At 39.7% G+C, this 15,702-nt stretch overlaps 1 protein-coding gene across 1 annotated transcript in view; it reads right to left on the bottom strand.

Annotated features, from left to right (window-relative positions):
- klhdc3 (kelch domain containing 3) overlaps positions 1-7,687 on the bottom strand; it is a 30,547-nt gene extending 22,860 nt beyond the window's left edge. Inside the window, exons 1-7 of the mRNA XM_034152414.1 lie at positions 7,578-7,687; positions 5,668-5,909; positions 3,679-3,855; positions 2,663-2,778; positions 2,508-2,579; positions 850-1,063; positions 237-323 (exon numbers count right to left, since the gene is read on the bottom strand). Coding sequence (XP_034008305.1) covers positions 237-323; positions 850-1,063; positions 2,508-2,579; positions 2,663-2,778; positions 3,679-3,855; positions 5,668-5,821 — 820 coding nt within the window. The 5' untranslated portion in view covers positions 5,822-5,909; positions 7,578-7,687. The remainder of the gene's footprint in view (positions 1-236; positions 324-849; positions 1,064-2,507; positions 2,580-2,662; positions 2,779-3,678; positions 3,856-5,667; positions 5,910-7,577) is intronic.
- Positions 7,688-15,702: the final 8,015 nt, after the last annotated feature.

Raw genomic sequence — 15,702 nt, forward strand, 5'->3', positions numbered from 1 at the left:
GATAAGATTTAACCTGATGCAATGAGGCACTGTTTACATTGATCTCAACAGAGGGAGGAGGAAAGGGGGTCAACATAAGCTAGCTCTACAGAAAGACAGTAATCGATACAGGTAGATCAAAAGCAAAATAATCATGCACTTTGCAAAGAAGCGCTCCCAGGAATGATACAATTTACAGCAGGGCTCGACAGCAGCACAACACGTGTTTCCTATCTGACGTAAAAAAGGTGAATCACCTGGATTGAATTTCCAGAGGTCGTTGAAGTGCCGTTCCAGACGAGCATTGTATCCGCCAAAAATATACAGCTCCCCATTGTAGGAAACTAAACACAGAAAGGAAAACAAAACAATTACCATTGGTTCATCGTCTATCATGCAGGGCATTTGCAGCACAGTAAATGCCATCATATGAAACAGCCACATTAGCTTTGATTTGTTTAATCAGACAAAGAAAATAATGCAATCTTGTGCTAATTAAAATGATAATGAACTATGTATACTGTCACTACACAAACCATAAAATAGCAAATCATGCTGAATCATGAAAGGTCACACTGGAAAAAAGTTTATTTCTACCCAAATGAATCATCACAGCAAGAAAACAACTGTGAAAGTGATTCCATAATGTAAGTGAAGTGCCAATACATTAACTCTGCTAACTTCAAAGGAAGAGACATTTCTGAACGACCGTTTTATTTAGAAATGATGATGAAAAAAGTCATATAATATTCAGCTTTTCTCGCTCATTCTTATCTGTAAATATATTGCAGGATATTTCATTTTTAAGGAGACTTTTAAATGAATCGTCACAAATGTGTTTATACAATTGCTTTCTTGTTTGCATCTTACAGGCTGAATGGCTCCTGCGTCCGTCTGGCAGCGGCAGTATTGAGGCGGTGCTCTGCCAGCAGTTGGTCTCCGTGTCGAACACTTTGATCTTGTTGCAGTAGAACTCGTTGTTGGAGTGGAAGCGACCGAAGCGGTCTGCTCGCCCTCCGAACACAAACATCTTTGTCCCGATGATGGTGGCTGAGTGGAAGTCCCTCCAGCGTGCCGGAGTGCCCTGTTAAGATAGGACAGAGAGATGATGCCGTGGCTGTTTCAATTTGAGTAGAGAGACGGAACATAAAGCAGTGTACCCAGGAAGGACGCAGGATGTTAACTACATATTTTCTTGCTTAACCTGACCTTCAACATCCTTAATTAGCTTCAGATCAAAACTCAATGGCTCTTAACTTGAAATGCTCATCATAACCCTGGGTGTAAAGCTACATCTACACACAGAGATGAGGCTTCTTGGCCAACAACTTAAGGTAAACACTGCCATCTAGTGGACAACCTTAAATCTACATTAAAAACCAAATCCCCTTTTAGGAACCACCAGCCTTTGAAAGATAATGTACAGTATTTGGTACATTGTATTCATTTCAGTGGCAACCAATCTCAGAATAGAAATTGGATTGACACTGACAGGGAGAACTATAAATAAAAAACAAGTATTCAATGGTGAAACCTCTTTGCACTGTATGGAGCTGCTCGACTCCACTTCGAGCAATAAAATGACTAACAAAGAACTAATATACTAATAAAGGACTGGCTTATCTAAAGCTAGTTGAGTAGCACTTGAAATGGTTTAGCTCTATGAAACCTGATGTACTTATATGATTCTGTTTTCTTCAAGTTTGTATCTTCTTGGTCGAATGCACTTATTGTAAGTCGCTTTGGATAAAAGCGTCAGCTAAATGCAATGTAATGTGATATGAATGTAATGTCACAAAGGCAAGCCTCTACTCCCTATGCATTCAGCTGGCCTATAGCCATGGTTAAGCTTTTCACATGCCTTCCTTTTCAGAATGTGCCGCCATTGTCTTCCACAAATGCTATGCAAGCAAGAAGGCTCCTAAACTTGTTTTATAAATAGCGCAGCAGGGGAAAAATGAAATCTTGTAGAAACAGTCAATTTGACAGAAAAAAAGTTGTAAATAAAATCACAGCAGGTTGTTATCCAACAAGGAATGCAAGCTGAGAACAGGCAGGAGAAATGGAGTCACATGCTCAAATCAATCTGTAAGCACCAAATTGTCATCTCCTTTATCATAAAACAGTTAGAAAGTGAGGGACCGGTGGAGAAAGTCCCACTTCCACCAGTCCAAGAGTTCATCACATGTGCAGGTTGACTGACTACAAAGACAAATGGCATTTCCCAAACAGGGACTGTGTATAATCCTCTTTGAGGCTTTTTACACTTGGCCATCTACCAGAGAGCAGCATTACACTGCAGAGCCTTTGTACCCGGTCAATCCGACCCGAGTGCTTGTGTAGCAGAACTGCCAACACCAGTAACACCCAATGGGTTGCTGATTTCCAGCAGTGCTTTGAATGTAACTGAGCGTGTTGCCAGTCTAGCTTTGTGTTTCTTTGAGTATGTCCACCCTTATTTGGAATCGAACAGTCAATGCAAGACATTCTCTGTACAGGAAGATTTTTTTTAAATGAGGTTTACTCACCATGGCATTAATTAACGACCACACCATTTCAGTGGTGTCCAGCTTGTGGATGTCATTGGAGAAGCAGTCAGCCTTAAAATGCAGTGGAGATTAATTAAATAATGTTAAGACCATTTAGACAGAAAGTACCGCAGTGTAGAGTGATGAAGACTCACCAGCTGTTCATATCCTCCAAATATATACATAGCCTTCTTCAGGACGCAGGACGAGTGGCCATCCCTCGCCCCTGGAACAGTCCCTGAAACCTTGGGTGTGAACCATCTGTGGCTCTCTATAAAGGGGGAAACACTTGAGATTAACTCTAAGCACTCTGTTGAGGGACCTCTCATTTTACAGTACTGACAAAACACTTTTCGATGTTCAATAGCAGGTGTTACAGCTCCCAGATGTAAAAACTGTTTTCTCTCTTGCCATCATGGCTGTAACCATCCAACAGGTGTATCTCAATCTAAATTCATAGCACCACTGTACCATCCTTGAAAAACACAATTTCTTGAGTTTTGACAATTTTAAGTCTTTTAAAAGTATGTGTTTTTTTTATAAATGTTTACATGGACTGGCCCCCCCTCCCTTAGGGGAATTCATCCACAAAAAACACACTGGACGCTGCACTAGGTCAGAAACCAGAGGAGACTGTGAAGTCCACCGTAGACGGACCCCTTTTGGACAAAATGTCCTTTCCATTAAAGGCAGCACATTGTGGAACTGATATACGGGATTGTCCCACTCTCAATAGCTTCAAAGGTCAACTCAGAGAATGGTTGAGAAACAAACATCCGTGCAATCACCGCAAAATGCACTTTAACACAGGGGTATCTCCTCTTGCACTTTATGTAGCTCTTGTATCCTCTCTTGCACTTTATATGTCGTTGCTGCTATATTGTATTACCATGTCATAAATACTTGTGCATGCTGCTCTTGCACTTTTTGCATATCATGTATTTTGTTTTTGCTATGTTTGTAAAATGTAATTTTCTTAAATGTTTTATGTGAGGGACATTTAAATGGAATGGAAATTAGCTCAAAGCTAAATCTGGCACTGTTACGCTTGATACATTCTAATGTTTTAAGTGTTCATTACTGTGCATTGTCCCTGCCAAATAAACGATTAAATGAAAATGAAATTCTCAAGGCAACACTTGCTCTGTGAGTTATATACAGGTTTACTTACTGACATCAAAGGCATAAAGCACATTGCAGGCCCCCTCTGTGTCGTTACGGCCCCCCCAGAGGTAGATAGTATCATCCAGCAACACAGCTGTGTGGCCATAACGCATATATGGCACTTCACGGGCACGTTCATGTCCCAACGTCCTCACTGGAGGCAGCTTCATCCAGCGCAAAGACACTGAATAACAAAGAAAACTTTATTTGTTAAATATTGAAAAGTAACATGCTCATTTCATGTTGGTGCTTCGGAAAGAACAACCTTTAAATGATAAAATATGCCAATTTTAACTCAAGACAAGCTATAATGCCGAAGCAAAAGTAACTAAAATAAAAATACCGCAATACAACGGTAACATAACCTTCAGGACGTGTGAAAAGGAATAAAAATATATAAGAAGCAATAACAGTTAGTAGAACAATTGGGAGATACTTATGCAATAGAAACTAAAACAGACGTCACTAGTGACATTACACTAAGCTCTTAAAAGCATGTGCTCTTTCAACGTTTTGTAAAGTTAGACATACTGAAAGATAGTGTAAAATATTGCAATTGAATCCAAACATCTTACTTGCCAGTTATTATTTTTTGAGTTAAAGAAAAGGTAAAAATATAAATCAAAGGACTATGGAAGACAGAAGGCTCCGCTGTAAACTATACATCAAAGGGAAGGAGCACAGCGCAGGTGACAACATAATAGATGACACAAAAGTAAAGGTTCTCTTCTTTCCATTTCAATCAGGAAAAAGGCATCTTTATCAAAAGTTTGGTGCCACTGATCTTTTATGGTACAGCAGTGGCAGGTAGGCTCAAGTTTCTTTAGGAAGATGTACAAACCTAAAGCAGGTGGCTGACCACACAAAGGAAAACAAATATATAAAATGGGTTACAAGGAAAAAAATTGAGCTGTTTTATAAAAGCAAGAGCCCATATAAATAAACACCTGTTTGTGAGAAAGCAACTGAAAAACAACGAACGGAGAAAACACCACAAACCGCAATGGAATGCTTCGGTTAGAGTTGCCAGCTGTGATAAGTTACCGTTAAAGTGGTGAGGTTCAACAAACCCTCTAACACTCTAATCCTTGCATCATAGTTGGAAAAAGTATTATTTTCCTATTTCACTTATCATTACAGAGAATACAGGGCATTTGAGGAGAATGACTTCTCGCCTGCCTAATGTAGCATACAAACAGAAACAGCAGATATTTACATAAATATGTATACTGGAGTTCAAGTATGGTTCTGATGTCAAATTCCAACTCTTCTCATGAACAAGTCAGAGTTCTCCTGAGACCTGCAGAATGTATTCATTTTTTTATTAACTGTTGTTTTTTGGGTCATAAAACTGCAAATGACTATATTACTGCGTTCTCCAAATAGTTATACTCTGTCAGTAAAAACAAGAGAAAACAAGACAATACTTTAAAAATGTATTTACCTCAATTCTAAGCTTTTCCACGAAATCTACAACCAATCTGATCTCTTAAAGGTCTCCTATTATACTATTTTTCATCAATATATTATAGGTCTCGGATATATACAAAAGTGTCTCTGAAGTTTTTGGCTCCAAATACCAAACAGATCGTGCATTGTAGCATCCCATAAACCCCTCTGTTTCAGCCCTGTTTCAAAAGTCCTGATTCTCTGTCTGGTACTTTAGATGAAAATAAGGTGCCACTCCCAATGCCCCTCTGTGAGATATTTGGTTAAAAAAACTAAAATGGTGCTCTAGGTTACCTTGGTTGGTTATTGGCTAATGGTTACACAAGCCAAACACTCGTTATGACATCATAAAGTGGCCAAAATCTGATCAGCTCATTTTCAGACAGGTTTTTATATCAAATGGATCAGGAAAAAAAGTGAGCAAATCTTTTTTCCTGAAACTTTCAGAATCTCTTTACACAGAGGGGACACATGTGTATGTATAAAAGACATGAAAAAGTGGATTTTGCATAATAGGTGACCTTTAAAATGTATATTCACCACCTACCTGTGTTGAAGACATGCACGTCAATCTGACGCAGAGTCTCGTAGTCCTCCCCGGAGCAGTAGCCTCCAAAGGAGAACACTTTGTGCCCCACCGCCACAGCAGCATGGTTGACTCTCCGCGGCCCTCCTTCCAGGTGCACCGACCAGCGAAACATCCCACGCGCAAGCACCTGTGTGACTGCCAATCCTTAGACCATCACTTTGTCACCTGCCTGGATCCCATCAAGCCAACAACATTGAAACCTGCAACCAGAAAAACAAGAGGAGTTGCACTCTGCGGAGGAGAACAGTGGGGAAAACCAGGAGGGGCAATTGAGGACAAGAAAAAGGGCAACTGTTTGTCCTCTTGGGGTTAAAGTTGTTCAGCTCTGCTGTTGCTGACAGGCTCACAAGCCCCCGTTTTATCTGGCAGGGTATTTTAAGAAGTGATTAGACCTACACGTACCACTCCTCTTTCTTTCTGGTAACTCTCATCCCTGTAACCTCCCACTGCACTACAAACGTTCAAAAATAGAATCATGTACATGAAAATATGCACCCCTTATGGGCTATACCAATAAAAAAAAATATATAATACCATTAGACAGTATCAGGGTCAGTGATCTTTAACATTAGTATATAAGGTTATTTAAGTGTAATAAAGTGAGTGTGTTACTTATCTATTAAAGTAAAAGAGCGAGGATTAAACTGTCAATTGGCTATCATCAAAAATATTCAATAGAAAACTAAGGAGAACACTGAAAAAAAGCAAATCTAAAAAAGGTATGTGGTTCAATGCTAACTTCTTATTAATTCCACACACAATTGACAACTGTATAATATATCAAAACTCATTCGCTGCAAAAAGGTCTAAATGTTCAGGTAAACTGTCACTCAATACTCATATGTCTTGAAGAAAGCAAGTGAAAGTGTTGCTAAATCCTATGTACCCCTGCTAATTCTGTCTCAATGACTCAATTACTTATTCACTGACCTCTAACCTTTTTGCACTCAAAATAAACTCCCAGAAGACCATTGAACATAATCACGAGGAGAAGCACAGGCCACATGCAGGCAACAGGAAAATATGGGTTGGGACTTCATTAGAGTAATGGTTTTACCCCCACTTTTTAGGCCATTTGTTTTGGAGGATGCAGTAAAAGCCCCACATGGAGGAGGCTACCGTGACTTCTGAAATGACAGAACACTACAAAAGGCAACATTGCCTCATCTTTGTTGCAGTAAACCGGCTTTATCCAATATTTTCACTTTATCTTGGAATCCTTGTAGTGTAGATTTTGAGAAGAGGGGCAATCCTATTGACAAGCTGTTTATACCCCCTCCTTATACAGTAAAAAATATACTGTTGTTATCAGATGACTATCCATGGCATCATTTGACTACAGTGGCTTTGTTGAGAATAAGAAAAGGCTAATATACGGTAGGATTGGTGCTTAACTGGTGATAAGGTATCGTTTGTCCATGCATATTGTGAGCTCACAGATAGTTTATGGGTGAAGCTAATCCTGAGCCGGTGACATTGAGCTTTAACATGGTTACTAGGGTCCAGCCAAGCCTCATACACTAGCTAGCCGACGTTAGCTAGCTTTAAGACAGGAATAGACGCACACCTGTGAGCGACAGCGACTGACCGACAGGGTCGTTTCATAACAGCAACTTTAACAACCATGAAACTAAAATAGTGTTACTGTATCCAGCTCCTTAATACCCAACCATACAGGGGGAAATATGTGGATAGCTAGGCTAAAGCTAACGTGGAGGGGCTACCTAATTTAGCTTCTAGCTAGCTAACTTGAAATGATTAAAAGCAGCCAGCAGGAGTTAACACAGAGGCGTTTATTTGAAACCTTTTAAATTGCAAAGTGGTTAGCTATCAGACAGCAGTATGAATGTAAGAATATAGTTAGCTACCTTCAGGTCGAGTCAGTTGTGGTTAAACAAGCAGTGCTGTCCACACTGGGAGCCCCTACAGACTCCCTCGTGAGGGGAGGCGTCCGATAGCACCCTCTGTCGGCGGCAGATTTCTTCTTCTTCTTCTTCTTCTTCTTCTTCTTCTTCTTCTTCTTCTTCTTCTTCTTCTTCTTCTTCTTTACAATTTGATAAAACAACATGGCTTTCATATTTTTCAAAATAAATTAATAGGTAGGCCCAGCGCCATATAGATATTATACTATTATACGGCTCTGGGTAGGCCTACATACATTTTAAATATTTGTGAAATAATTATGCCTTTGATTTTAAGACCCTGGTTATTAAACATGTTGGTTCACTTTCAAACTGTCATGGCTTACTGGGAACCTTGAATACGGCGATGTTACACCTGTACTTTCCTGCTATTCCAAAAGCCTACAGATACTTGTCTGCTGAGAAAATGGCCTGACAAAGAACCACTGGATGCAATGTGTACCTGTTTGGGCCCTAGGGGCAACAGACAGGGGCCATATTTGTAACCTACTGAAAGTAGGTTACAAATATGGAGTTAACACAATGGTTCCCATTCCCAACCTAGGGGTCAAGACCTCCTTAGCGTTCTCTAGTATAAATCTGAAGTGTAATGACTGACGGAAAGGAAATAAGATTATATGCAGGTGTGCACATAACTTTTTGAGTGAGTTACTCAGATGAGTACCAGGAGACAGCGTTTGGTACTCACCCCACATGAAGCGTGGTGTTAATAAGTGCAGTCTTCCTCACTGTCCTCCTCAGTGTCTCCTTCACTGTCCTCTATTTACACTTCTTGCATGCTAGATGATGAAGATGATGAAGATGCACCTCCCTGTCTCTTTGTAAGCCTCCAATTTGCTTTCTCCAAAACTTGTTGCCAAAACTGTGAAGTCCTTGCATTTCCTGAGGCCAAGTTGAAGGATCAAATACTAAGAAATTATCACATGACTTGAAGTCATATCTGATTTCAGAGGTGGGAAGTAACAAAGTACACTTATTCAAGTACTGTACTTAGGTACAATTTAAGATACTTGTAGTTTACTTGAGTATTTCTATTTTATGCTACTTTGTACTTCTACTCCACTACAGTTCAGAGGTAAATCATGTACTTTTCTTCCACTACATTTATTTAATACCTTTAGTTACTTTACAGATGTGGATGAATGATGTGAAAATATAATCAAGTGTTAAATCAGACTTTAGTTCCACCTGGAGTAAATCCACAAGCTACCCTGCAGTATACAAAGTCATTCAAACTAATTTTTAAACACTTTAATGATCAATAATTATAAAACATATCATATACATTATTATGAAATGGACCAATCTGCAAAATGACTACTTTTACTGTCGCTACTTTAACTAGATTTTGATGATAATACTTTTCTAATTTTACTTGAGTAACACTTCTTCCACCTCTGTCTGATTTCAAACTCTTCCATTAACAGCCTGAGTAAGTTTGCAGCTGTGTGTTTTACTCCACTTTGTTGTAAATAAAACTGCAGCAGCTTGACCACAGAGCGTGAACGTTGTGATCAGCTGATTTTGCGCAGTTCTCCAGTGTGTGCGCGGGGCACAGAATGTGCACAGGGGAGTCTCCCACCGCAACCAGTTGACGTAGTTTTGGTACAATTCTGTTGTACACACCGACGTTAACAGCAGCTCCGTCTGTGCACACGGCGACCAACTCTGTCGTCCAGTGATCTAAGCCTCTGCCTCCTGTGAAGCTTCACAGGTCCGTCGGTTATGCCCTGCGCGGCACGGCCAGCACCCAGTTCAATCAGTCATAGAAAGTCTGAAGATTTTAGCAGGGAGCGAAACGGCAAAGTGGCTGCTTAATGTCTTTGTTTTTTTTGGACATGTCTAATAATTTACTCCACTGAGTATTGACAAGAAACATGTGTAGGCGAAATATGTGTTTTGTTTTGATGACCTATCAGGTACGCAAAGGCGCGTTGTGACACAAGTGACGTTACGCATTTCAGATTGTTGCCGCGCATGCGTACCTGCGTACCAGTTATGTGCACCCCTGATTATATGTATATTATATATTTGCTTTGTTTTACTGCTTATCTCATATTCACTTTAAGGCACTTGTGAAAGGTTGGGAACCACTGTTTGAGCAGTTTAAACAGTAAGTAAAGAAAGATGATGGAGCATGCTGATGAAATCACCACCACCACCATTGTTAAGGTTGTATTTAGCCTATTTCTGTCACACAATAATACAATTGCAGCAGTAGATGGCGCTGTCACACATGTTCTGTATTGCTCATGAGGCTGTCAGAAACTCAAACACATAAACTCCTGGCCAAATGTTTTCAAAAATATGATCCTTACCCTAGCATTATCGTATTATTTTCGTCATATCGTTATATTATCATATAACGTAGCCAGATGATTAAGATTGTCTGGTCGAGGTTGCACAGGATGCTCTGTGTTGGCTGCTTGTATACATGCCACTCAATAAGACATGGTTACCCAAGCAAGCAGAATCCCTGAAGATCTCAGTGTTATTGTGTCAATCAGCATTGTAAGCATACTGACATAGGCTTAAACACTGCCTTGCTGATACGGTGCAAGGCCGGTGTATTTAATCTGGATTTTCTTAGATATGATTTATGTTTGATAAAAGTTCTCCAACTTGTAAGCGATTCCAGCTCGATGCTGTCAATAATAAAGAATGTTCTCTTGGAAAGCTTGCCTGAGTAAAAGAACAAAAATATTTACTGACCTAATCCTATCTGTGCTCTGATGGGGCCAAGCATAAATGAATCAGAATCAGAATCAAGTTTATTGCCAAGTAGGTTTACACATACAAGGAATTTGCTTTTGTATATATTGTGAATACATAAACACACTAAGAGGGATTAAGTTAAAGAAAAGGGTCAAATGTGATCAACTCTGGTGAAACTAGGTATTTTCTAATCTGTAAAACATATCCCATATAGTGAATTTTACTGGAGCCACTTAAACAGCCCATTTCACACTTCTAGATTGTAAATGTGACACATCATGCAATTTCATTTTACCATTTCATTTTTAAAAGCTTTGAATTACAAAGGGCTGGGTTAAGTGCCATCAAGCTGGTTCCAAATGCTCGGGCTGAGGTGAAAGTAGAACCTTGTAAAAGTATTATGGCACTGAGGAGCCATGTTACAGCTGCCATGGATCTGCCCGTATCACTGCCCAGGTCTGGTCCACTTAGGAGGGGCTTTGATTGATTCATTGTGGCGAGGCATTCCAACACCATGCCAGCTGCACGTCATGCACAATGGTGAGATTGTGCCTGGGGCTGACCAAGCAACAGCTGCCCAGGGCTGCCCCTTGGAGCTATTATAGGTGATTACAGACAAACAGACGGACACTGAAAAACAGGTTACAGTACAACATACTTATAGTAGATTTTACAATTATTATCACTTATAAAGTTAATCTTTGTAGTTTGTTGTTTTGTAGGATCACCATAGATGCAATGATCTCAGTTCATTAAAAATCCACTTTTCTCAAGTCGTTCCTTTTCTCGACCCGTTACATGCAGACAAAAAACTTTGCTCTGAACTTCAGATCCATAAAACTGTCTACTTAGCAGTCCTTACTATTACACAATTGCAGTTAGATGATGTTATAGTCTGGAAGTGGACCCAGGAATTTCTGGAAATGTCTATCTTGGAGAAGTTTATTTAAATGATCACATGTCTGGGACACAGGATGCTATTTGGGGTAATTGTTTTGCTTTTGATCTAGTATTATGCAAACGTCATGTTGTATAATGATATGGGATATAATACACTAATATTACACTGATGCACGCACACCTTAAGATCTCATGCCTGGCCAGAGTCTATAATATTGGAAATCGTCATGCCTCAACAAAGATAAAAGAAGTAGAGCTGGCGTGTTTACTCCAGAAAAGAATACAACTGCCCCCTATTTGGTTGCTCCAGTAGTTGGTTCTTTTATAAACATGTTTCTCTTTCCTTACCTATGTGTAAATGCTAGTTACAAAAAATCCACAGATTCCAGCCCAGCCCAGTGAAATAATCTCATGGTACGGTATGACCCCCTATTGGCTAAAAACTCTGGCCTGCCATCCCAGCTGTCAGCATTTTTGCACAGATTGCATCACCCATCCGACCCTGCTGAGCCACTCTTTGACACATTTGCTTAGTGGTGTGTTTTACACATTTTACAGCCGACACATGTGTCGTCTGTCTGTTGTCATGCTTTGACATGGAGAACAGGAGTCACGCAACTGCAGCATAGCTCTGCGAGTCAACAACAACTGCTGAAAACCAACTGTTGTTCGGTATTCCTGGGCAAACCCAATGATGGAAGCGCTCTGCAATGCCTTGTGGCAAAGAAAAACACAGCCTCTACTTAGAAATGGCTCGTTTGGTTAACCTTTTTACTTGCCATGGCTCATAAAATTCCTGAGTCTGCTGTTATTGTGAACCGTAAAAGCAACTCCATGCAAAACAAACCTTTCAATGAAGGGAAAGGGAAAGACATTTTTGTTGATTTTGACATGAAGTTAAGCACTGTAAAAGTAGTTTTTCACCTGCTTCTCTTTTGTCTTAAATTATTGTGGGGAAATTATCATATAATATTATATTATTGACTCCTAAAGTTCTTCAATCGTTTCGCTATTTTTATTTATTTATTAGGCTCAATATGAGATTGTGTTGAGCACAGTGTTGAGGTAATTGCCTCAAAAATGGGATACAAAATATCAAACACTATGAAAAGAGTGCATTTACCAGCTAAGGTCAGTGCAGAACTACACAATCCAGGGATATTCCCCGGATGTTTAACTTACTGATTTGACTTCCGCTATAGCTGGATAAGGTCCACAGCACTAAGCCGCTCAGAATGATGTCATAGAGCATGATCTAACTCTGTGGCCAGATGATTGAATCATACATTTTCCTTTAATTTGGGGGTTATTAAATGAACAGAGCTCCTCTCTGTGAGTTTCTAAAGAAGACGATTGGTATTCGCCTTAGGTCATTTCTTCTCGCTTATGGTTCATTTGTATTGCTCTGTATGAGGGGTTAAATTAGTACTTTGTAGCAGCTTTTTTTATTGGTTAGGCTATGTTTCCAATGACCAATTAACCAACAAGCCATAGTTTATAAGCATGTGGCCGAGCAGGGAGGCGGGTTATTGGACAACGTTTCAAATCCTTAACAGATGAGTGATTTTATAGAGTATTATTATTTCTACTCTTACAAAACACTTTGCAAAACTGCTGTTAGGATTGTTGAGAGGTTAAAACCCTTTCGACAGTTCTGTAGTTCACCTCTGACCTTCAACACAACATTTAGTGTTTGCTGAGCTTCATTAAAACTGCATGTCTGTGGTTTGTTCTTCATATTTTACTCCTATTAGATAGACCAGGGAGTTGGTGGTGGTTTTGTTTGTTTGTTTGTGGCTCTCTGGCATCTAAAAATAAAACCAAATTAGGGTATAAGAAGCTCCCCTATGAGGCTTAAAACGTTTTTTTGTTCCTGCATGTGTGCCAGCTGCTTTGTTTTCCCACAACAGTTCCATTCTGTTTGATGTGTGTGATATTGTGTTATTAACTCATGTTATTGTTTTGTTTGCATTATATGTATCACCATCCCGTATATAATAATTACAATTCCTCAGGGTCTTTTAGCGTGCAACACTAGGCACAACCGACAGCTACAAGTATTTTCATCAGAGCCTCTTTAATTATGCGGCTCACTTTCTATTTTTGCCCCAAGAGAGCCCAACCTCCCCCACGCAGTCGGGACAGTTGCTTCGTAGATTGTACAGCACCTGTTCTAAACCCAATTGTTACCCCACGCCCAATTGAGGACACACACACCTGCTCTTATAATACCCATGATGCTTGAAAAACAGAAACGTCTGATGCTTGGTTTTTGCGGCATGAATACATCTGTAACCTGGAATGTGAAAAGGATCTGTTGTCTCAGTTTGGCTAACAATGTGTACAACAATTTACACCAAAAGGGACAGGAATATGGGTCGTTCTACTACTAAATAGGACATTGTGAGACCCAATGGGAACAGTTTATTCTTTGTGCTGGCTGAAGGTTATTAAAAAAAAAGCATGAAACCAAAAAAGATCCTCCAAGTTGTGTCTAGGTCACACCGCAAATATTCACAAATAGGGACTAAACTTTTCAAAATCTTGTAATGTCTGCTTTTATTTCCTTTATGTCCTTTTTATGTGTTGGTAATTGTCATTCCACTCAAAAACAAAGCTCTGACAGTTAGTTCAGTTTGTAAAGGGTCTAAGAGGGTTGAAGTGTCAGCGGCCTTTTAGCATCAACAAGCCACACATAGCTCACACTGGTGTCAGCAATGAGATCATCCATTCCACAGGAGGCGACATGAGTGAGGCAAACAATAACGCAGCGCTTTCAGGTGGGTCCGGCTTCTTATGTAAAGCCCCCGAGGCCTTGTCTAAGCAGGGAGGGAAAAAAAATCACATCAGCCTGTCCTGTATTGAATCCAGACTATTTGAGGTGAAGAACAATAAAGTCCTCATGGTGTAATAAAAAGAGTTTTCTCCCACTGCTTTTCAAGAAGGTTTAAGAACATCTGTGAAAGTTTTTCCATGTTGTCTGTGTACTTATTGGTATTTTCTTATTTACCTCCAATTATAAAAAGTCAGAGATGAATTACCTCAACCAAAACATTAAACTAATCTGTAAAGCCATGGTGGTGTTAAAAAATGACTCAAGATGTGCTTGGCTATTTTTTTCCATTTGCCTGAAGCACTCAGATGAAACAGTTGTTTTTTCTAATTCTGTTTCTCCTGTGAAGTTTTGAGGTACATTATGATTACAGAGCAGATCCATCAAATGGCTGGCCATGTAAATGCTGAAATGTAAATACGCGTTTCACCTCTTTCTTGATTTTCTGCATTCAAAATGTTTAACAAGCCTTTCCACTTGGCAACAGTTGGCCATACAGATGTCAAGCACACAGGCAAGCAATATACTCCAGGCGGGCTGCGGCACCTGATTAAAGTTCCTGTATGTGATTAATAAATCACACCGCAGGGTCAACAGAGCTTCTAAATAAAGGCTCGAAGGCACCCAACCTGCCGCTGGAATGACATCAGAGGTCAAATGTTAAACTTCCCTCTCAAGGTGATTGATACTGTTGGAGAGGGCAAAAATAAGCTACAGCTTTTTTCTGTTATTCAACCTTTGATATGGGAAAATTGCTTCCTGCTGCCAGAGCACAGTTGCCATGTGAACCTATGATGTAACATGATGGAGTGACCTCATCCAGCCATTGAGCCTGACTGCCACCTGAGAGTGTCTCCAAAAAGGACACAATGAAGGCCTGTTTGACAGAGCGTATGCACACTTGAAACCTGATGCAGTATGTAGGAGCTGCATTGCTAACATTTGTTAACCAGCACCTAACACAAAGTACAGCTGAGGCTGATGGGAAAGTCATTAGTTATTCAGATTTATGGGCATAAAGCAAGCTGTGTGTTCCATTACCCATAATACAATCCCATTTGGATTTACTCTGTCCCAAATTATATATCAAATTCAGTAAGCCAAAAATAACAGTACTTTTAAGGTGTGATTTAATGATGAAGTAGTTTGCCTTAGACACAAATACAAACTATCAACAAAAAACCACCAAAATGAATAGTAACCACGTATTTTGAAAACGTATTGAAGAGAATACATTTATGTTATAGCTCTTAGTCAGAGTTAATCACGTATGTTCCCTTTATCAGCCAGTGCATCTTTCAACAGTCAGGCAGAAACAAAGCAAATTGAGTATTAAAAAATGACATAAACATTATATTTACAGTAATGTGTATTAATATGCTCAGTCCCTGGGTACAAAATTATTAAACAATAGTGCTGGGTGAGAAGTTAAAGAATCCAAAATATACAACATTTATCCTCAGGGAGGCATGAAATGCATCGATTTCATGGCGACTTATCTAAGAGCTGTCACAACATTCACCTACAAATAAACACAACCTTGTGGTAATACTGTAGAGTAAATGTCAAGGGATCACCAAAGTTGATAGAGTCAGTCCGCTCACTGAGTATCATGATGGCTTC

This window comes from Trematomus bernacchii, unplaced genomic scaffold (assembly GCF_902827165.1).
Source record: "Trematomus bernacchii unplaced genomic scaffold, fTreBer1.1, whole genome shotgun sequence".
Taxonomy (NCBI): Eukaryota; Metazoa; Chordata; class Actinopteri; order Perciformes; family Nototheniidae; genus Trematomus; species Trematomus bernacchii.